Source organism: Leuciscus leuciscus (genome assembly GCF_965113295.1).
Source record: "Leuciscus leuciscus genome assembly, chromosome: 1".
Classification (NCBI taxonomy): Eukaryota; Metazoa; Chordata; class Actinopteri; order Cypriniformes; family Leuciscidae; genus Leuciscus; species Leuciscus leuciscus.
The window spans coordinates 13,274,550-13,298,724 of record NC_138725.1 but is presented as its reverse complement, the minus strand read 5'-3'; the positions used below and the strand labels follow the sequence as shown (position 1 = coordinate 13,298,724).

At 36.9% G+C, this 24,175-nt stretch overlaps 3 protein-coding genes and 1 long non-coding RNA gene across 4 annotated transcripts in view; 1 reads left to right on the top strand and 3 right to left on the bottom strand.

Annotated features, from left to right (window-relative positions):
* Positions 1-557, bottom strand: part of LOC309500584 (GTPase IMAP family member 8-like) — a 69,318-nt gene extending 68,761 nt beyond the window's left edge. The window contains exon 1 of the mRNA XM_082172223.1: positions 534-557. The gene's annotated coding sequence lies outside the window, so the exon portion shown is untranslated. The remainder of the gene's footprint in view (positions 1-533) is intronic.
* The window catches only part of LOC309500022 (GTPase IMAP family member 8-like), a 127,974-nt gene that overhangs the window by 5,450 nt on the left and 98,349 nt on the right, over positions 1-24,175 (bottom strand). The window lies entirely within an intron of this gene.
* Positions 2,727-24,175, top strand: part of LOC309503702 — a 49,384-nt gene continuing 27,935 nt past the window's right edge. Inside the window, exon 1 of the long non-coding RNA XR_014207827.1 lies at positions 2,727-4,041. This is a non-coding gene — a long non-coding RNA (uncharacterized lncRNA). The remainder of the gene's footprint in view (positions 4,042-24,175) is intronic.
* Positions 4,790-17,137, bottom strand: LOC309498559 (neoverrucotoxin subunit beta-like). Its single transcript, XM_082169331.1, has 6 exons — positions 17,078-17,137; positions 14,448-14,525; positions 12,639-14,321; positions 7,442-7,539; positions 6,799-7,328; positions 4,790-6,635 (listed from the first exon to the last, which is right to left on the bottom strand). Exons 3-5 carry the CDS (start codon positions 14,302-14,304, stop codon positions 6,981-6,983), a joined length of 2,112 nt encoding a protein of 703 aa, XP_082025457.1. The 5' UTR covers positions 14,305-14,321; positions 14,448-14,525; positions 17,078-17,137; the 3' UTR covers positions 4,790-6,635; positions 6,799-6,980.

The window sequence follows — 24,175 nt, the reverse complement described above, 5'->3', positions numbered from 1 at the left end:
ACATTGATCATAAATCAGCATATTATAATGATTTCTGAAGGATCATAAGACACCAAAGACTGGAGTACTTGCTGATGAAAATTCAGCTTTGCATCACAAAAATAAATTACATTTTGAAGTATATATTACTGTTTTTTTTTTTTTTTTTTTTTTTTTTTACTGCAGGCTTGATGAGTATAAGAGACTTCTTTCAAAAACATAAAAAATAGTAACGTTTCCAAACTTTTAACTGGTACTGTATAATCAATTACATTATAACATAATTTGGAGTATCAGTTAGGGCATTAAAACAATGTAACTTTTTCTGCATTTTACTTATGCACTAACATAATCATTTATTTATGTCCTCATATGTCACATACTAACATACAAGACAAAGAAAACTAAACATTTTTTTTTAAAACATTCCTCACAGGAGAAGAGAAAAATCAAACACTGACCAACACTGAAATGCTCATTTAATATCCTAAAACATCAGTAAACTAACTGATAAATGTTTCAAAGTAAATAGTCAAATCATTTAATGGACTTACTGTTGAGGAGATGAAAATCTGGACTACTACTTCTGCCTACCACACACACACACACACACACTCACGCACACACACACACACACACACACACACACACACACACACACACACACACACACACACACACACACACACTGTTAAGCGTATCTGGTGAACATTATGCACATTAGAAAACAAGCTTTTTCACAGATGGATTAAAATAGAACATGACAGAAAATAACACAAATATCCCAAAATCTGTTTACAGCTGCAGACCTCTTGATATTCTATTATTCATATGTGCCTATTTGTGTTTGCATTTATTTATTAGTGTTAATTTAGTGCATGATTTTGATCTTATTTTAAATGAATGTTTAAGAAGAAAAGAGCAAATTTATTGTCAGAATCATAATGAACATATTAGATGTTACTGAAAATTTCATCAAATTAATAAGGCCTGATATATTTCCGTGCCCTTTTTTGAGGCAAACAATGATTTTAATACTTGTGTTTTTTGTTTTTTTTTAAGTGGCTGGGATATTACAAAAACAATCAGTGCCAATGCATTATGTTTGCTTCCAATTTATGCTAAAAAGTTGAACTTTAATGAAACCTGCGAGTGTATCAGTCTGTGGGACTCTCCGTTCTTAAACGCTCCTTGAAATGCATAATTCATAAATAAATCATTGCTTAAGCAGGAAGAGATTTGATTCTGATATTTCATACTAGACACGTTTAACATGTTAATATTTTACATATGCACATATTTTGTTGTTAATCAAACCTTACCAGCACTCTTTGCCATTTTGCGTTCAAGGACCATTTTGTCGTTCTGCAAACACGGAAACCGAAACCGAAAGTAAAAAGACCGAGCACGAAACGAAACTCATCCGCGAAACTTAGCCTACGGTCATTCGTGACAGTCACGCGTCTCTCAAACACATGTATCCTAGTACGCACTGATCCATCTGGAGCGTTTCAAAGTTTAAAACCAGGATAATGTCAAGTTTTTTTTTTATTAAAACGATCTAATTGAAATGATAAATAGATCGCGGAGATATTCAAGCAGTTTAGCACTATAGATTTCGTGTTGCAGTTTGTGCTCTTTGAAAAGAAGTCAGTTAATTGTTTCTCCTCATTTTGTTTTCTTTCCTTCTCCTGCCTTTCCTTTCTTTCCTTCTCCTGTCTTTCCTTTCTTTTTTGGTGGCCTGATTTGTCCTTCTTTGAGAAAGACATTTCTAGCAGAAGTTTGCGGTCCACCAGATGCTCAACTACACATGGGTGCACATGGACTAAACCATTCGGCGCATTAGCAAGGGGTGGGACCGAGAGACCTTAGATAGTCTTTACTTTTTTTTGTATACAAAATGTAGTCAGTCAATCAACCAAGTTATTCCGCCAATACACTAACTTTACATTTCATCTGACATTCATTATGAAATTTAATTAGGAAATGAAAATATGCAGGTAAAATAAAATATATTGCAGGCCCTCTCTCCCCTTGGGGCCCTGGTAATCAGTACTGGTTTATATCTTTCACTAGAAAGATAGATAGACGCTGACTTTTTGTTAATATGAAAGTGTAATCTTAAATATATAAGCACATTTTAATCGCAATAACGATATTTGCCTCTCTCGATTAATTTTAAATAATCGTTGTGATATTTGCCCACTAGTTATTTATCTTGAAATGGCTTTTTTTTATTTTAATTTTTTTTTTTTTTTTTTTTATATTTGGGTTATCTTGCATTGGGAACAAGTCCCAGACTTGTTGATCATGTGACGCAGCTCAGCCTATCATGTAATGGCAGTGAGGTCAGCGTTATTACAGTCAGTTACAGCTTGTGTTAATCAGTTTCATGTGGATTATTAGCGTGTTGCTCTTGTGAATAAATGTTCTATATTTGGTGTGTTATCACTAGTAAAGGTACAGTAGGACTGCATTTGAGGAATGTGCTTTACTGCGTAAAAAAGCGTGAATATCTCTATTAAAGTACTTGTCACTGCAGGGTGCAAAAAACTACATTTAAGATTACACTAAAAATGTAATTGTAATTTACTACATATTTAATTTATTAAAATTATATGTTTACCATCATTCATTAAAAAGCGTTATATCATCATCATTAGGCACACTGTAGTTGACACAATACTTCATGTTTTATTTTAATTGAACAACATATAATATAACACAATAATTATAATTAAATTAATCATTTTGTCTTTATTCATTAAAGTGCATAATATCAGCGTCATATCATATGCATACATGCAGTTAAAATAGTCATTACAATTCAATTTAATGACTGAATGACAGTTTATCATAACTGGTAAAACCTGAAAGCCAAAGAAAGAAAACATCTGTATATTTCTTTAGACAATATACAATATCACTCAATATTACATAGTACATAGTAATACAAATGCCGTAAATGAGTCCTGCCTGTCGTGACATTACCTACTCTGCTTTCCTTTATAACCTTTTTATCTTAGTAAAATCTACATATCGTTCCCAACACAAGTATTGTTTATGGTAAAACATGTTGAAGATTAGCGAACAGGCTGTCGATTACTTAAATGATCAGGTGTTTCCTCACAAAAGCGGTTTATTCAGTGTAGTGAAGCCTCTTCTCCATTGACATCCATTCATAAAACACGGCCTCTGCTCTCAGTCACTGTGTAGGAGCGTTAGCATTAGCCATTATGCTTTTTTTTTTTTTGGCTAAAGGTTGTAGGCTTGTCATCTAGTGGCTTAGGCAATAAGCATGTCCCAGCCGGGTTCGTCACTTATTGGGGTCCCCTGGAAACGTTTTCGTTGTGGTCTGTGCTATTTGATTTGCATAAAATGTATCACTCCCTTAAATTTTTAAAAGAAGAAAGCTTAGGCTCTTTTTGTGGGGATAGTCCCTTTAGTATAAGCAAGTGTAGAGAATGTTATTGTTATGATTGGTTATTGCATTGGTTCATGTAGTTTGTTATGGTGCAGTACTGAAAGACTCCAGCAGGGGGTGGGGTGAGCAGGGAGAGTTATTATCAGGCACACGGTTCTCTTCCCCCACTCATAATACAGAGATGTGAGGGAAACGCAACAAGTGTCTGTCGGTAATATTTCTATTGTTTGTGGAGTTGTTTAATCCTCCTCTGCTGAGATCTTCACATCTGATGGTGTTGGTTGTGTTTTAAAATAATCATTACTTGACAATCATTTAACCTGAATCACTGAACTCCTATAGAGCCCAATTACTTAGTTAGATTTACTTTATTAATTATAGCAGCACTGTCCTTGAAAAGATAATATTTGTAACTTTTACAATGTAATCCAAATAATTTCTTAAAAGTTGTTCACATACAATTTTTTTTTTTTTTTTTTTTTTTGTAGACACAGTGATCAAGAATCAGCCTGTGAATCTCAACAATGGTGACAATTATAAAGCATGTTGCAGTGCATTCTGGGTGCCACCAATCAAAACTCATTCATGGCTCCCATCATGCATTGCTGCATGAATAAATAATGAGCTTATGTTCAGAGGTTGAGATTCATACGCAAATTCTTGATGTCTGTGTATGCCTACCTGAAATACTTTTTCAGATTTTTCTTTTTTTTTTAAATTTCATTGAAAAGGCTAAAAATGGCATGCTCTTCAAGGACAGTGCTGCTATGTTAAAACATAACCAACACCATCAGATCACCTTTTCTCTTTGTTTATCTGGCTGTCATAACTGAATTACAGCAGCCAAACAATATATAAGTTAAAAAAGTAAGGGTCAAGAGCCCAGCTAAACTAAATACAGATCACCATAATGGTGATCATTTAAAAAATTAATTTTCTCCTTCAGTGATTCTGCTTGTTAACATCAGGTGTCTTCAATAATGCTCAATCATCACACAATTAATCACTTAATTATCTCATTAACTTTAACTCTGCTTCAGTGTTGCTTATAACACTCTGACTGTGCACTCATATAAACAATGAGAAGTGTTAATTTAACACTAGGGATTTTGCTGTTTAGCTATAAACATTTTAAATACCATCTGACATCTACACTCAAGTTATCCATATTTCTCTCTCTTGTGAAAATTTTTAATTAAGTGCACAATTATTATATTTAGTAATTTTCATTTTTGTTGTGTCATTGTCTGCTAAGCAATGTATCTGCAACTATTATAATGCATTGCATATGTTTGGGACCGGTGACAAAGTCTTTGTAAATTTTGCATTTGTAACCCATTCCGGTTCTTGTGTTCAGTTCTCCCGAAAAAGACCACACACAGGCAGTTTGCTGTGCTCATTCATGTATCGTGTTTACTGGAGAGGCTGGAGATACATGAGAAAACACCAAACAGACATGAATTGTTGCTCATTCAGTCACAAAAGTGCCATTCACCTTGACAGTTTGGCTGGAACAGACGAGAAAATGGCTGACGTCATTCACATCTTACTCTCATCGCCTGCAGGTGTCCCAAATCCCCTCCATTTAGATGCATTTAGTACAAATTAACAATAAACATAATGAAATTACTTTACAACTACAACAGGCATTTTGGCACAATTCATAATTCATTTATTTTTTCTCCGTTACACATACTTGGTCAGTTGATTCAAATTTAAATAGTTACTGTGAACAAAAAATAACATTTGTGAGGAGCAGCTTGCAATTAAAACAATGTGAAAAAATTCATTGTATTGTCATTGAACATCAAGATTGTTTTTTGTACTCCCACAAGGTTCACAACAGAATAAATGATAAAGAACAGACATTTTAAGGACATAATTCGGAACATCAGGAAGATCAGGCCTTTCCTAACTGAGCATGCAACACAACTTATCGTCCAGGCCCTGGTCATTACTAGGCTTGACTACTGCAATGCTCTTCTGGCTGGACTTCCATCATGTGCAACTAAACCTCTACAGATGATCCAGAATGCTGCAGCTCGTCTTGTCTTCAACGAGCCCAAGAGGGCCCACGTCACTCTTCTGTTCATCTCTCTACACTGGCTACCTCTCGCTGCTCACATCAAGTACAGATCTACCACAGGCTCAGCTCCCTCCTACTTGCACTCACTCCTACAAGTCTACATCCCTACCAGAAGCCTACGATTGGTCAGAGAGCCACAAAATCACTTTCCAGAACATTCTCATTCACGGTTCCATGCTGGTGGAACGCTCTCCCCACCCTCATCCGGAATGCAGAATCCCTGACAACATTCAAAAGACAGCTGAAAACTGTAAACTCTCTTCCATGAGCACTTAACCTCATAAAAAATAAATAAAAAAAATGCTTTAATTTTCCCTTAATCCTGATCTATTCCACCTTATGCTACATTAAGCAACATCTGAAGCCTTGTATTGTGAGTCCTCTCATGCTTAGTTGCCTCTTTACGATGAATCACTTCCTGTTTTCCTCAATTGTAAGTCGCTTTGAATAAATCCAAATACATATAGGCCTAAATCAAAATCAATAAATGTAATTGAAAAAATAAATGACAAATTAAACTGAATAAACTACTATACATTGTTCGCCCTGAAACCCCCAAAATACAGTCTCTATTTATTAATTTATCAATTGTAAATGGAATTATTTGTTTATGGTTCCATTTACCTGAAAATCAAAAAATGTTATAACAGTGTGAATGATAAAATATTACTGATTGATTTAAATCTGATACTTTTACATAAAATCAGAGTATATATTTATTAAAAAAACAAAAAAAAAACACGCTTAGAGTTAGGGCTGCATGGTTTTTGGCAATTTACATGTAATCGCACTTAAACCGATTTGGCTTATCGCGATTATGAAATCTCAAAGGCTTTTATTTTTTATGCGCAGCTTGTCATTGATATATGTCTCTGTAAACGCTGCTCCATCCAAAAGCACTGCGAGTTTGAGTAACTTATAATGTGCATTTGAACATGAGAAGCATTTATAAACCTCATGTTCAACAAAAGACAACATTTAATAAATCAATCAAAGCGGTTCAATCTTCTGTTTATTCAGCTACAGATATGGATTTCCTGGAATGATGCGCATTATTGTACTTCTGCAGCAGGGCATATTTGGTGTGTCTGCATGAGACGCCATCTGGCATTCAGAGGAATATGTGGTGTGTGTGTGTGAGACGCCCTCTGATGCCCTCTTGGCTTGCTCAGTTGGGGATATTTTATCAATCAATAAATTCCTCTTGAAACAAACTTTGTTGTATTATTTTAATTTAATACTGTGAAGCTGCTTTGATACAATCTGTATTGTGAAAAGCGCTATACAAATAAACTTGACTTGACTTGACTTGATGTTCAGATGGAGAACCATGTATCATCGATCAGCCGTTCTGCACTGACAAGCTGAGCATAAAATAAACAAAGCCTTTGCCAAATCGCCCTACTCAGAGTATAGGATTGCTGTTCAGATGTAACACATTCAGATGTTATTTGGATTATAATTACAAATAAAAACGTATAAAGCTGGAGGCTAAATGAAGTAGAAACCCAGAGCATCAATTTCATCTCCACTTCTCCCTTTAATGCCATAACACCTTCCTGATCCAACATTAACAAACACAGGTTCACCCAGCTCATTAGATTTGATAGACATTGTTTCTTTTTTACCGTTATTTTTTTCAACCACAATTTCCAGACCCCCAAATCTGTTATAACTCTTATTTGGCCACAGTGTTGCAGTGACAATTTTATTAGTGCCCTCAAAGAGAAATTCTTCTTTGTTTTCTCCTGCTACACTACCAACTTGAATCATCTGATAATCCCGGAAAATCACCTGGATTGTGTTCAGTGATGTCACGTAGGATCCAAACCAACCCTCCTGTGGCACAAATTTATTTCATGTGAATAAAATAACTAAAAGATAGTAATTTGATTATATATAGGAATAAAATATGATAAAATAGAATGAAAACAATCTTCAACCACCCTCACCGTATTGTAAGTAATGATGATCTTATACAATTGGTTGTAGAAAGCGGACTTAAATGTGAATTCATCACCACCATTCCCACCCACAATCACAGGTTCTGCTGTGAAAAGAAATAAGATGGAAAAAAAAGTTACATTTACACAACAGCAGAAGTTTTCAGTCCTAAACAAACAATATATATATATATATATATATATATATATATATATATATATATATATATATATATATATATATATATATATATATATATATATTGTTATATATATATATATTAGGGCTGGGGGAATTACCGCGTTAATCTTTGCGATTAATTTGAGGTGTTTAACTCGTTAAAAAAAATAACGCAATTAACGCAGCACTTTTTTTTTTTTTTTTTTTTTTTGCCTCGTTTTAATGATTTCCTGTTGCGGCTGAAAAGGCTGAAAATATGCCGTCCCGCCCCTCCGTGTTCGGCGATCAGGTTTCATTCTCGCGCAGCTTTCATGAGCGGGTCTTTTCCGCTCCGTGTGTGCGCTGTGCTCTCCGTTCCGTTTGTGTGCGTGTGTGTGTGTGTGTGTGTGTGTGTGTGTTTCGGCGCGCTGCTGCTCTCTCTGCTCAATTTTCCGCTCCGTGTTTGCGCTGCGCGTTCTGCTCGTTAACTGCCCAAACGCTCCAATCATGTACCGATCACACACTGGAAAAGCAAAGTCCATTCAAATAAAGTGATTCATATGGAAAATCTTGATGTCTGTGTGTGACCATGAAACACTTACTCAAAACATTGTCTGCACATGCATTTAATCCACTTTCAGATAAGTGATAATTGTAAAGCTATAAGTGCCAATTCTGCAGTTACATGATTTTGTCATCATCATAAAGGAGTTGATAACACCTGATCTCATTTTATCTTGGCTTTCTTTGCCACAACAATTGTGTTTTACAAACACATGGTTACAGCAGCTAAAGAAAAGATAACACAGGAATTAAAGGGACCAAGAGCCCAACTAAAGCAAACACTGTAATGAAACAAATGAAACATAAATATCAACATCTAAACCTCTGTTAATTCTCAATATGAACTTTGGTAGACATCTGACACAAATCCCAGCAAACAGACTTTTGTTACAAGAACGAAATAGTCAGTGTTGGTTCTGCAAACGTAAAAAAAAATGTCCAGTTTTCTTGATGTTAGAGGAACGTGTTTTAAAAGGTATAATGTTCCTCAAATGTTCTTTCAACTTAAATTTGATTTAAAATTTAACATTCTAGGAACGTTGATTTGTAACATTACAAGAACATAAAAATGTCCAGGTTCCTTAATGTTACTAGAATGTTATTTAAAGGTTAGTATGATGTTCCTGAAACATTCCTTCAATCATCTTTCGAAAGAGTAATAAGAACACAAACTACAACTTTATTCAGACACAGCGTTAGATGAACTGAAGATAAAATACATGAACTCTCTGAAGATCTGATTAAACAACTCCACAAACAGCATTACCAGCTTCACTTAATTACTAACCAGACTGACTTTATTTCTGTCTCGTCTACAGAAGATCTTATTGCGAATTAACAGGTTTAGATGATGTTTGGTTGAAAATGTATCGTTTGAGCTCACCATCATGGAGGTCAGTGTTTGCTTTAGTTGGGCTCTTGATCATTGACTTTCATTAAGTGTTTTATCAGCAATTGCAGATGTTTATGGAGAACATTTCTGCATTGATAAAGTAGATCAATATGTATGTTTAAGTAACAAACAAATGACTGCAATTAAACAACTGCTGTTACTCTAGTTTTGTTCACTTTTCAAATTTGAATGTTATTTGAGAAGAAAGTAATAAATTCTCTAAATAAATAACTCTTATAACAAAAGACTGTTAGCTGGGATAGTCAAAGTATCTGTATTTTATGTCTGTGATTAAGAGCAGCACAAGAGGCTCAGTGGGAAACACTGTCTGAGCCAGAAAGTCTTTGCTTCAGGTCTGATTTCTCTCACGATCCACAGATGTGTGAATTACAGATGCTAAGTTGTCTAAAGGTGTGAGTGATTTCTTTCATGCACATATTGTATTGTATTCAAGTATTCATGCACATATTGTTCTAGTAGAGAGCATTTCATTGGCCTGTGCCCTCTTTTAGATCTCTAGAAGACACCTGGAAGGATGCATGGATTAGAGAGAACAAAAAATGTTGCAGATGCGGGCTTAACCATCTAGCTGTCGACTGTGACTAGAAAAAACCCTGTCCACAGTGCAAAGGCCGACATCTTGGTATCCTTCATGAAGTCAATTGTCATGACCAGGATAATCGTACATTCTATCTTAGGCAAGGTACTGCTGAAAGTTGTTGAAGTACTTCTCCATTATAAAGGTTGATCCTTGCAAACCTATGCCATCCTGGATGATGGATCAGAATGTACCATATTGCTACCTCAAGCATCTGATTATTTGGGCCTCAATGGGGTAACTGAGTCACTAATTGTTAGAACTGTACATCAAGATACTATTGCACTTGAAGTGTCTTATGTTCTGTTCTAGCCTTCGCTAATGTCCAACCACTTATTCTTATCGGTGCAGACTACCCACACCCAGAGGTGGGTAATCCAGGGGTCAAAGAGTAAAAGTCCTGCTATATGTTTATTCCACCCATAAACTCAGTCAGCTGATTTCACTAATTAGTTCTATCTCCTGTCTGAATTAGCAAATCCACGTGATTGGAACAAAATACTGAGGAGGACTTTTACCTTCTGAACCTGGACTTTACACCTCGGCATAGCAATGCCACATGTCAGCCAAGTAGGGCTGAAACGATTCATTGAGTTACTCGATTAACTCGATTACAAAAATTCCTCGAGGCAAAAACTCTGCTTCGAAGCCTCGTTAAATTCCTATGATGCGCACTATATCCGCAGGGATCTGATTGTTTCACACGGACCGTTGTTCAATGTTCAGGAAGCACACCATAGCGCGTGATACATTTTGAATTTAGTTGGCGTGATGGCGGAGAGTAAAGATGTCCATAAACGGCAGAGAATGTCTAAAGTTTGGGATCGCTTAACAAGGTAACGATTCTGTTCCCCGCATTTTTTTTTGACCCAGCGCCAATATTTCCGCCCGTGCCTAAGCCTATTCATTGATGTTCACTGATTTTAATCCCATACTGTATTTGTAATGATGTCGTGATGCGGGTTGACTAGATATGATGTTTAGCTTTGATGTTTTTTAAGTAGTAAACGTATTCACGTTCAATTGCAAGAGAGTATAGCCTAAAAAAAAGAACCCCTTCACACACACACACACACACACACACACACACACACACACACACACACACACACACACACACGCACACACACGCACCCTCGTCTCTCTGACGCGCCAGTCAGACCAATTGCGGCAATGCATCACATATGCTTAAACTTTTATGTAGCCACGCAACAATAATTTCAGCATGCATTCACTGTATACACCGAGACGTGATGGAGGAACAAATATTGTATTGCAGTCTTTGCGAGACCTTGTTTGTACGTCACGTCTGCCAAATAGTTACAGACAACAACAAAAAATGAAACTCCCCAGCCTGCTTCTCCAAATCCACTCGTACTTTTGGGGAAGACATAATCGGCTACCAAAGTAATTGAGCATAGAACATTTTCAATTAACAAAAAAATATAATACTACAAAACGTGATAATATACTTAAACTAGCCTAAGTGAAAAACAAAATGCTGTTCTTTTTCTATTTAACAAAATGCATATTTGCAATAAAACATTCCCCTTTTCAAAGCTACACTTTTTTTTTTTTAAATAAATTGTATACATTGTCTACCTGTTTGGCTTGATATTTTATATTCATTTCATTTATTTTTGTTCTCCGGTGGGTAATTTGCAGAAGGTGCAATCCTTTTTTTGTAATGTTGTATTAAGAAGACAAAACTAAGGCCAAATGGCCTTTACTATTCAAGTTTGTATTCATAGTTTTACATGTTATACATGTTTTACAGTATAAAGTTGACTTAACTGTATTGTTATATAAAGAAGACATTAAATCTGTGAAGATCTCAGCAGAGGAGGATTAAACAACTCCACAAACAGCATTACCAGCTTCACTTATTACTAACCAGACTGACTTTATTTCTGTCAGACGTCTACAGAAGTTCTTATTGAGAATTAGCAGAGGTTTAACTCTGTGTTTCATTTGAAATCACCATAACAGTGATTAGTGTTTCCATTAGCTGGAAACTCTTATCATATCTTTTGTCTTGTTTGGCCGCTGTGACAGTGTGTTTGTTAAACACATCTGCAGAAGCAAAAAAAGCTAAAGTGAAATGAGATCAGGTGATGATGGTTACCTGGTGATGGTTATATAATCATCATGAAACAGACTGATTCACTGAGGTTTTTATAATCTAACAATTGTGTTATTCCATTAATAAATTCACATCACAAACCCTGTGTTTCTGCAGCATGAGATCAGGACTAGTAGGTCTGGATACTAGACTATTGTCCGTCATTCCACGCTTCATGTGGGCCAGATCATCTTTCCACATGTGCCAGATGTTGGCCGAATCTGGGATGTCAAAATGTTGCTATGTTGGGTGTGAATAGTATTCGCTGAGTTTTGTTTAAGTTTATAGACATGCTCTAGAAAAACTATGCATTTACATCACCTGATCTGACCTGGTTCTAGGCTCTTTTGCCACAACAAATGTGCCTTATAAACACACAATTATAGCAGCCAGAGAAAATGTTATACTAAAAAGTCAAGGGTCAAGTTGACAATACAACTATTGATTTCATTAAACCTGAAATTAAATAAAGTAAATCTGGTTAGCAATAAGGTAATGCTGTTTGTGGAGTTGTTTAATCCTCCTCTGCTGAGATCTTAACAGATTTAATGCCACGCATGTCACTTTTTTTTTGCAGTGCTTATTCCAACCAAAATTCAACATTTGTCTGACGTTGGAGCTTGACGCCAAACAAACGTTGGGTTTAGATGTCAACCTGACTTAGATGTCAGCCTGTCAACCACTTTCATTTTCAACCAAAATATGACGTCTGACTGACGTTGGATTAGTTGGAGTCCAATGTCTTCCTGACGTCACATTGACGTACTGTGCCTGCTGGGAATATATTAGCAGCACTGTATAGAAGCTGCCATGTGAACATAAAAGTTTCAGAATCACATCAGTTTATAAAACTGTTTAGATGACACTTACCGAAAGAGTTAATGCTAACAGTATCACTGGCTTCACTCAATCCCGCTTTACCAACTCTCTTGCAGCGGATCAGGTACTGCTTTCCGGACTCCAATCCAGTCAGAGTAGTGTCTTTATCATATGTGTCTTTAAAAAGCCATTGTTCCTCAGCTTCAGAATCTGGTTTCACCTGCTTGTACTCCACTCTGTACTGCACTGTCTCTCTAGATGAAGATGTCTGCAGTTTAAGGGACACAGTTTGGGCCCAGACATTCTTCACTATTGGTGGAGGCGGCTTGGGCATGGGCTGGAACTGTTTGTCTGTCAGTTCCCCTTTTTCATACAGATATATGGAGGAGCCTGCAATTGAGGGATTGGAAATTGCAGAAAAAATGAAGCTGATTCTCTTTTCATCTTTATTGGCCTTTACGAACGTCTTGAACTGACGCAAGTTCCTTATCAGCTTTACAATGACTTTGTGATCATTGAACCACTGAGTAGTACTCCCATCTAGCTCTTCATGCCTGTCATTTTTCAGGAACTCCTTTAGAGTTGAAAGATATGGATCTTCATACTTCAGAGAAGTAAAAGTGAAACACACTACTACATCAATATAAGGATCAAAGAAGTTTTTGAAAGGATAGTTTGCGTGTTCAATTTTGATATCTTTCAGTGACTTGGTGGCAAAACTCAAGAGTTCAAATTCAGACTTTGCGTCATGTAACCATTGGATAATTTTATCGTCATTGAATGGGGAGCCCCTATGCTTATTCAGGAATTCCTCCAGAGACTTCTCCTCCATCTTTCCTCCTCGAATAGTAGGCAAGACACTGCGTAATTCTTGCAGGAGCTTTGTCTTGTATTCGCTAAGTAATTCCTGAAATAATTGCAGCCTCTCTTTGAAGTCAGTGAAAGTATTGACCACTGTTCTTTTGATCAGGTCATTGCATGCCATCTCTGCCTCTTCCAGCTTCTCAATTATATCTGCAGTATCGGAAACCAGACTCATACTGATTTCTCTCTCCAGCTGAGCTGATTTATTGTTCAATAGATGAAGAGGATAGAGCCAGACTTTTATTGGAACTGCATTCTTCTCCTCCATTAGATTAGGGAGATCCTTGCATATATGTATGGCTTCCACGTATGTGGTGGGGTTCTGCTTAAGATTGATGTCACCGTGAAATGTCCAGGTGATCTTTTCAGCGAATTTCTTTTCAGCATCTGTCAAATTACCAGATCCTTCTCCCTTAATGGAATATTCTAAATTACTGACCATGACTTCCAGGTGTCCCTCAATGTCCTGGCTTTTTTCCTCATCTGAAAACTTCCGATCAAACACCATGCATGCCTGAGCTCCATACAGCACAGCAGTGACCACATGAGTTGCAGTTTTCTGGTCAAACACCTGAGGGTAGGTGAACCGGCCCAGCTGGGACATAGTGAGATGTTCATATCTTGTGGTTTCACTGTAATACAATGTAACTCTGGACTGATGTTTTGAGGATTTGGTGTCATGCAGGTACTTGGCAGATCCATCCACTTTAACCAGCCCTGCCAAGAAACTGGCCTTCAGGGAAGCGCTTACATCCAGGAGTTCGAATTTACTTGAGAGAGAGTCAGAGCTACTGAACGTTGAAGCTGTGTAGGGTTGTGGACGACTTTCCAAATTTTCACTTAGTGATTTCATATCCCACAGAGTAACACCTGAAATCAGAGGTGGCTTTAACACTTAGAATGCAGGTTTAATAGTGTTGTTACACCAGGACTGGTAATTGGTGATTCAGCATTTAATGAAAAGAAAAATAATAATGATTTAGGTAGATACACCACCTGGAATAAAGGAATCTTCACGGCAGTCGTAAAGCGTACCAAGAAACAGAGGTCTTCCTAGGGCTTTCACTTCAATCTCTGATGCCATGGCCACAATAAAGAAAAAAAGAAAATAAACATATACTATTGATAACATATATGTAAGGGATAATGTACATCCAGCCGGATGTTATCTTACTACACGGCTACTTGCCACATAAGTAAATAATTAGACACAAAATATTGATCTGAGTCTAAATATTTTATTATCTTTTTAAAGGCAAAGCTTCCTCTGAGAGAGCATTTGCAGCGCTGCAAGTTCAAACTAAGTTCAGACACAGCCTTAGATGAAATCAACTGAAGATAAAGACATTAAATCTGTGAAGATCTCAGCAGAGGAGGATTAAACAACTCCACAAACAGCATTACCAGCTTCACTTATTACTAACCAGACTGACTTTATTTCTGCCAGACGTCTACAGAAGATCTTATTGAGAATTAACAGAGGTTTAGGTATTGATGTTGTATTGAAAATGTTTGGTCACCATTAAGGTGATCGGTGTTCCTTTAGTTGGGCAGTGTGACTCTTGGCTTTTTATGTGAGTTTGTGGTCTTTGGAACAGTTTAACAAAGTACATAATTTGTTGCAAAGGAAGCCCGAAACTAAGAGGATCCAGTGATATGGTTTTCAGCATGTTGGGAGTTTTATACTATCCTGGAACCCAGAATGCATTGCGACATGAAACTTTTGATTGTCACAATTGTTGAGTTCTAAGTCCAAGTCATGCTGTCATCGCCAGTGGCCCATGCATATCGACTGTCACTAAAAATCAGTGGTAACACGTGAGGAAATGCTAGATTTTTTTTTTAAAGCTGGCAACGTTAAAGTCTAATGAAATACACTGACACCTTATTTTTGTCCTTTCAAAAGTAACTGAATGCCCTGCTACATATATTAGCCTACAGTAATCATAATTATATTTAAAACATATAAATTATTTCTATATACTCTATAAATGCATATATTTGAAAATGATCAATTTTCCGCTTAAAAAAAACAAACGTTCCGTACATAGCCTAGATCTACACGCTCCCTAAACCCACATAATAAAGATGGACAGTGACATAGAAATTTTCACAAATTAAGCATATGTTCCATACAATTGAGGTATTATCGAAATATCTACATTTTAATAACGAGTGATTATTTAACAAAAGGCAAGTAAAACAGTCAGGGTTACATTTTAGACACACACACACACACACACACACACACACACACACACACACACACACACCTCTGAAGCGATAGAAAAGTCCTCGGGACCGCATAACTAGACGCAACCTGCATTGCTGTACAAGGCCGAAGTCCACCATTCTCCAGTTGAATGGTTGCTACACACACATAGTTTAGATGTGTCCGTGGTTGATGGCCGGAGTCTAGCCCTGGCAGCATCGCGGGGAAAGATGCACTGGAACTTTTGCACCACGAAAACAAACGCGCGTCCCATCATTGCTCTCTCATCTACTACGCGATATCACAGTTTGACATGTCTCTCATTGGAAAGTTCCACGTGGTGTCATGAATAATTAAGAGCAAGTGTCTTCTCATTGGATAAGAAAACTCAGTACATGAATAATAACGAGACACCGATGAGTCATCAAAGTACTATAGAGACAGAGCGCAACGCGTCATAATCTGAAGCCCACCCGGGGGGAAAACAGTCCAACCGTCTCCATTGACTTTGCATTGCGAGAGGCTGCCTCCTTGTCATTTCTTGCTTCTAACAAAAGACAGAATAATGCCTAAAAGCTGCTGTGTGACAAGGTGTACAGCAAACAAGCTAAGAACCCCAGAAATAAGTTTTCATAAGCTGTCGACCCCAAAAAACAAGCGGACATAAAAGTGGATGTCCTAAATACGCTCTGTCTCTATAGTGCTTTGCCACGTCATAGCCTGTGACGTGGACACGATGAAGATTTTAAACCCGGAAGATGAAAATAGCGGAAAAATAAATACAATTTAACCATTTTCCCCCTACTATTAAATCTAACAGATGCTAACATTGACTTCAATGGTGTTCAACACACATACCTCTGTTAAAATCTCAGAAAATTTGGTTTAGGGTTTCATTCACCTTGGCTTTTTCTTGCCATAATAAATGTGTTTTATAAACACACAGTTACAGCAGCAAGAAAAAAACAAAACAATGTAAGAGCCCAACTAAAGAAAATATTGATCACAATAATGGTGACCACACGCTTTATTATTTTCACTAAAACATCAACATCTAAATCTCCTTTTTTCTCTGGAATCTGATACTGGCCACATTCAAAAAGTGAACATATGATGACGATAAATAAACAAAAAAAAATCTGCCAGTTTGCAATTGTGTAATTCATGTCAAAGCTGGGTTGGGATTGTAGAAGCAACCTGAAAAAGTGGCCAGTCAATGAAGCTCCCTGTTATCCCATTTATATATTATATATTTCTTAATTTAAATTTTAGAATTTAAAATCCATTTCTGGAAGTGAAAAGAGGTCTGATTAGTAGGAACATATTTTATTTATTTCGAAGGACACTAAGTCTGTCCATTGAATCTGCCCTGTGATATTGCTGAGATAATTTTGTAACACCATTCACATCTTACCTTGAGTCTTTTTGTCTTGGGGTGTTGAGGCACTGAGACTTCTAATGCCTTCGGTTACAGTAGAAGACCCTATCCTAACTGTCCTCAAGGTTTTGGACTATTTATGAAGAAATAATTAGTAAAAACATTTCTAAATATTAATTTAAAGATGTATTATAATATAATTACACTTCTGCATTTTGTGTAAATACGTTTACTAACCTTCAGTTCCCCCACAGCTTGGGTTACCAACAGTAGATATGTACATAAGTAAATGAAGTTTGGCTGCTTCAGGTACATCCAAATTGCCACCATCTTAGAACAGTCAACAAGGAGACCTGTTTGAACAGAAGTCATAGGAGAAGATGTCTCAGTGTCCTGAATAACCTGCTTTTGAGTTGAAAATACCAGTATTCTGTTCTTTAAAAATGAAGTACTGATATCACATTAATACTACATAAGTACATATATGATAATAGAGACAAATAAACTGCTATATTATAAAAAAATATACTGATGTTTTGAGAAAGACACCTCAAAGAATATGACTGTTTAAAATCATTTCTGGCACTGTCGTTTGGACTGAAGGTGAAGGGTGAATGAAAACTGGTGAACTCAAATGCTTTGCTAGCGCGTTAGTAAACTCAATCAAAAGCAAACCTATATGAGATTTATCAGGTATACCCTTATGAAAAAGAAGAAAGAAGAAAGTTTACTTTTTTTATAATCAAAATAAGAAAGTGTACTTTCAGCATAGTTTTTATGTGCTCAGAAATATATTTGAAATTACATTTAAGAATACTTGACTCGAAAAAGTATAACCCTGCAACCCAATGTCCATACTATCCATCCTAAATAGTATGTGAGATTTGAATAAGTGTGTCCCAAAGCATATCCCAGATAGCAACATTGTTTCGGCCCAGATCCGGCCCACATCTGGCACATGTGGAAAGATGATCTGGCCCTCATGCAGCGTGGAATGACGACACTTGGGCGGACGGCTCCTGTTTGCCAGATCTGGGCCACAAGCAGGCCATAGCAATGCCACATGTCAGCCAAGAGCAAAGAAATAAACCAGGGCTGCGTTTCCCAAAAGCATCGTAAGCCTAAGTTGATCGTAAAAACGATCGTACGACTGATCTTAATATTATGGTCTGTTTCCCAAAAGCAGCGTAGCTTAAAGGACAATTCCAGTGAAAAATGAACCTAGGGGTAATTAACACATGTTCTCGACTAGTCGAGCCACAAACGCTGTGCTACGTGAACTGGTCGATAGGAATAATGTTTGTGGAATCTAACGTATCACGGCGTTCGTGGCTCGACTAGTCAAGACTGTTTTCCAAGATGCCTGCTGCCTGTAAACGTGTAATGTACTGTCTGTATTTAGTATCTTCTTATTAAACTGTCTGTACACTTACAAAGTTCTCAATGCTTCGGTTTGCATGTATGGACCCTCATTATGCTACCGTGTTAGTGTGAGGCTATTTTGAGCCTTGTTAATGGTATTAACTAGCGATTTACTTTTACTTACTCTGTGCCCCATATACTAGCGTTATAAGCTAATCTGTTTTTAGAGATAAAACTCTTTACATTCGATTATCATGAAAACGCATCCCAGGGAACGATCGACTCGGTAGCCATGTGTTAATTACCCCTAGGTTCATTTTTCACCGGAATTGTCCTTTAAGTAGCACTTGAAAATCTTCGTAGATCTACGAGTGCTCTGGAGTTATCGTACTTCCCCAAGTGCATCGTAAGAAGACAGATTTATGAGGACACCTGCAGGACAACCGGCAGATTACACCTTTAACTTTATTCAAATGCAATGCGATTATAATATAAGGTTTTGATTGTACTTTATTGTACACTTTATTACTCTTTTTTTGTTGTTGGTTAAATTAATGTATAAATTAAATAATTAAAAAGGTCAGAATTTTTTTTATTTTTTTTTATTTTTTTTTTTATAATTTAATCTAATAATTTTAATCAAAATTAAATGAATGAACAAAAAATAAATAAAAGAAATCCTTTAAATCTGTTAAAAATTACATCTTTGTTTCGCTCTGTCTCCTCTAAAAGGACATTAATGTAATCTTTTTGAAAGGTATCTTTTCTTGTTTTTCTTCTTTTCTTTTTTTTCAGCCATTTTGTCAGTGCCTCCGCCTGTAGGTGCTTTATATAGACTTGTCTTGATTGCTAATCCACAAGAATGACAATTATTAGGTTAAACGTTCAGAATACGATTCCATATAAGGTTATATTTCAGGGGGAGTCACGTGATGGCAAGCTGGGAAATGGCAGCAGGCTAGAGCAGCGCTCCTGATGCCCACCATCAATTAGATCATTTAGTATACACTTCGTTCGCAAAATTAATAAAATTTCGATAGACAACTTACTTTTTACTTGAAGCATCCGACAAACGACGAAATGACATCTTCCAAGCAACCAATTCGAGGGGTGCAAACACGTCTGAAAACAACGACCCCAGAAGCTAACGATTCCCCGTCACCAGAGTCAAGTAATCAAAACCCGAACTGGAAAGATCTTTTTGCTGAAATTAGTCAAATGAACGTGACTTTGCAGGGGGTTGCAAATGATGTGATAACTATCAAAGCAACTACTACGGAACTTAAAGATGCGATTAGCTCCATACAGGCCAGACTCGATGAAGCCGAGAATCGCATCTCGCACGTGGAGGACGCATCGAATCGCTTGACTGGTGATACTGAGAGGATGGCGAAACTTGTAGACGAACTCTGGAATAAAGCTGAGGATTTGGAAAATCGCAGCAGACGGAATAACATCAAAATAATCGGCCTCAAAGAGGGGAAAGAAGCAGGCTGCAAAATGAACGAGTACGTACAAAAGATCCTATCAGAGGGGCTCGGGCTTACGGGTTCGGAGTTCGAGATTGAGCGGAGTCATCGGAGCCTCGGGCCTAAGCCTAATGATGATCAACGTCCCCGAGCCGTGTTGGTGAAATTTCTACGTTATACCGCGAGGGAGAAAGTCCTGGCTGCATCGAAAAAGAGCAGGGGTTTTGAATGGGAGGAATGCAAGCTGTCCATCTTCGAGGATATGTCGAGGGAGAGAGCCATAATGAGGATGAAATTCTCCGCAGCAAAGAAGTTACTCTGGGACCGTGAGGTTCGACACACCCTGGCGCACCCAGCGACACTGAGGTTTACGTGGAGGGGGAAAAAGCAGAGTTTTACTAACCACATGGATGCGGAAAGATATATAAAGGAGCACATCCAACTACAAGGAGGTGACAATTAAAGTGCTGTGAATGGATGATATGTAAGTCGAAGTATTACGAAACGTGGTTGTAATGGTGGGCGGGGGAAAGCTTTGGGGTCTGTCTTCCCGAGTCAGTGAGTGTTTGCTGACCGCGAGCATCACGGACCAAAGGTGTGACCCAGAAATGGGCTCGCTGCCCCTTATGGGCAGTGTTTTGAGTTTATTTTTTTCTCCCTTATTTGTTTTGTTTTTTGTATGTTCTTCAAGGATTTGTTGTTCACAAAAATGTTGGAAGTTAAATTGTTGGTTTTCTATCAGAAATGATTGTGAGTATAATACCAGTTTATATGTTAAAGGTTTATTTTTTCTTTCGTTTTGGAACTTAACAAGGAAGTTGCATCAGGGCACAACAGGTGGGAAGTGTTACATTGTATTAGTGTGTGATGGATAGTCAATGTGTAAATTTCATATCTTGGAATATAAATGGCTGTGGGTCACCTGTTAAAAGGAAAAAAATACTCGCGTATCTTAAGATTAGAAAAGCTGACATTGTCTTTTTACAAGAAACGCATTTCAAAGATGAAAAGGAAGCCTTGAAACTTAGATGTGGCTGGGTTGGACACGTTTTTCATAATTCTGTATCAAGCAAGAGGAGTGGAGTAGCCATTCTTGTGAGGAAGAAAATACATTTTGTAATGATGAATCAACATAAAGACAAGGAAGGTCGTTTACTCTGCATAGAAGCAAAGCTCAATGATGTTAAAGTAGTGCTGTGTAATGTATATGCACCAAATAAGGAGGAACCTGAATTCTTTCATGAGGTTAACAAAATATTAACCAACCTCGAGGGATATGTTATACTTGGAGGTGACTTTAATCAGACTATGGATGGCATCCTGGACAGAAGCCAAAACAACATCAGATCAATCCCTAGAGATAGGGCTGCTATTTACACTCTCAAAAATGACAATGGATTAACAGATATTTGGAGATTGGTTAATCCACGAGAAAGGGAATACACCTTCTTCTCAAGTTGTCACAAGACCTTTTCAAGAATTGATTTTTTTTTTTATCTCCAACTCTTTAATTGACTCTGTTGCTGAATGTATAATTGGAGTAATAGGATTGACAGATCATGCACATGTGGAGTTAAAATTAGAAATTAAGGTAGATTATAAGAAAAGGGGGAGATGGAGGCTAAATACTTTTATGCTGGAGGATAAGGTCTTTGTAGATTCACTGCAGGACGACATAAAAATGTTTTTTGAACTTAATATTGGGTCAACTCAGAGATTAGCAACAGTTTGGGATGCCTCTAAGGCATTTATCAGGGGAAAATGTATTGCTTATGCCAGTAGGAAGAAAAAAGAAAGTGTCAAAAAAGTGAAACTTTTAGAAAAACAAATCAGTGATTTGGAAAAAGAATTGGTGATAGGTTTTACAGATTTGAAGTTTAAACAGCTTTGTCAATTAAAATTTGATCTTCACGAATTCTTTAATAAGAAAGCAGAATATGCATTATTTAGATTGAAGACAAAGTATTATGAGAACGGGGAAAAAGCCGGAAAACTCCTTGCTAGGCAGATTAAGCAACATGATGCATCTCACGTCATACCTGCAATTAAGGAGGGAAATAATGTGTTCACCTCCAACAAAGAAATTAATCGGGTTTTTAACCAGTTCTATTCAAAATTGTACACATCAGAATCCGATTACAGTCCAAAGGAGTTAAAAGACTTTTTAGCCAATGTTTCATTGCCCACTTTAACCCCTGATGAACGAGATTCAATAGATGCACCTATAACACAAGAAGAGGTTAGAACTATTATAATGTCTTTGAAATCTGGAAAATCACCAGGCTCTGACGGATTTCCAGTAGAATATTACAAGAAGTTTGTCGATGAGTTGACCCCAATATTAACTGAGGTATATTCAGAAGTACTTGTGAATGATATGTTACCTGACAGTTTTAATGAAGCCTTAATATCACTCATACCAAAACCCGAAAGAGATACGATGGATCCTGCTAATTACCGTCCAATAAGTTTATTAAATGTAGATTGTAAAGTGTTAACAAAATTATTAGCTTCACGATTAGAAGGTATTTTACCTAAAATTATACACAGAGATCAGGTAGGCTTTATTAAAAATAGATCCTCGTCTGACAATATGAGAAGATTATTACATCTTATGTGGATGAATCATTCTAATCTAGATCCCATTGCTGCAATATCGCTTGATGCGGAAAAGGCCTTCGATAGGGTGGAGTGGGGGTTTCTTTTCGCGGCCTTAGAAAAATATGGTTTTGGTTCAGGTTTTGTGAAGTGGGTTCAAATTCTTTACTCCAATCCTAAAGCAGCTGTAATAACTAATGGAACAACTTCATCCTTTTTTAATCTATCTAGGTCTACCCGCCAAGGCTGTCCTCTTAGTCCACTACTTTTTACTTTAGTTTTGGAACCGCTTGCTTCAATGATTAGAGAGGAACATAGAATTAAAGGTGTATTTGCAGGGGTAAGAGAACATAAATTACTGTTATATGCCGATGACATACTGTTAGTAGTTAAAGATCCTGCATGTTCCTTACCAGTACTTCTTAATATGATTGAATCTTATTCTAAATTTTCAGGATATAAAATCAACTGGCACAAGTCAGAGGCTATGCCAGTATCAGCAGTGTGTTTTGCTTCCTCAGTCAGTGCATTTAAGTTTAAATGGATGCATAAAGGTATTAGATATTTAGGTATCCACTTGAGCCCTAATTTAGAGAAGATATTGAATTTGAATATGGAACCTTTGCTACAGAAAATACAGGCAAAATTAGATGGTTGGAAAAAATTGTTGTTAACTTTATGGGGAAAGATTAATATAATAAAGATGGTGATAGCTCCACAGTTTAATTACATATCAGGGATGGTCCCTATTATTATGCCTCACCAGATCTATAAACGATACAATGCTATGATTAAGAATTTTTTGTGGGAAGGTAAAAGACCCAGGATTGGCTTTAATAAATTATGTTTGCCTAGAGATAGGGGAGGTTTAGCATTACCGAATGTAGAGCTCTATAAAATAGCATTTGAAATGTCTAAGATCGCTAGACACTGGGGGGAAGATGATTTAGATTTAGATTGGGTATTAATAGAACGACAACTTACTTCCCCCTTCCGGCCAATAGAGGCCTTTTCACAAAACCCAGAAGGGGACTTTCAACATCATATGGCCAACCCAATACTGCTTCATTCCAAAGAGGTTTGGAAAATCGTTCACAAAAAGTGTAAGATTTCTCACATGTGTCAACATTACTCATCAATATGGAATAACCCTTATGTTAAGGTAGGGAAAAAGCCCTTGTTTTGGGGACAATGGTTTAGAAGTGGAATACGTACCCTAAATGATTTATTTAGTAATGATAAGCTTTTATCTTATAACAGTTTAAAAGAAAAATATAATTTGGCAGGCCGGGATCATTTCTGGAAATATTTGCAGATTAGAAATTGTTTGGTGGCAAAGATTTCCATGGGACAAGAAAAGAATGTTTTAGAAAAATTTTGTGAATTACCAAGACCCCTTCAAAAATCATCTAAATTTTATCAACTCATTTTAAGGATTGGTGATAAGAACTGTGAAAACTTGAGATTGATTTGGCAAAGAGACATTAATAGTGATATAGACAAGGACATCTGGGACAGAGTTTTGTCCTACAACGGAAGGTACATAAGGGAAGCAAGAGGTAAATTTATCCAGTATAAGGTATTACATAGGTATTATTATACGCCAGTTCGACTTTTTAGAATGGGTTGTTTGAATGATATTAAATGCTGGAAATGTAAACAAGAAACTGGCACATATATTCATGTTCTTTGGCAATGTTCTAAG

What these genes read in the sequence shown, in the direction of transcription:
- LOC309498559 (XM_082169331.1), bottom strand. Translation starts at nt 14,304, where the DNA reads ATGAAATCACTAAGTGAAAATTTGGAAAGTCGTCCACAACCCTACACA. An exon ending in TGTTAGCATTAACTCTTTCG is followed by an intron (nt 7,540 to 12,638) that starts GTAAGTGTCATC and finishes TTCTTTTCACAG; the next exon opens with CAGAACCTGTGATTGTGGGT. An exon ending in TCATCATTACTTACAATACG is followed by an intron (nt 7,329 to 7,441) that starts GTGAGGGTGGTT and finishes TTTGTGCCACAG; the next exon opens with GAGGGTTGGTTTGGATCCTA.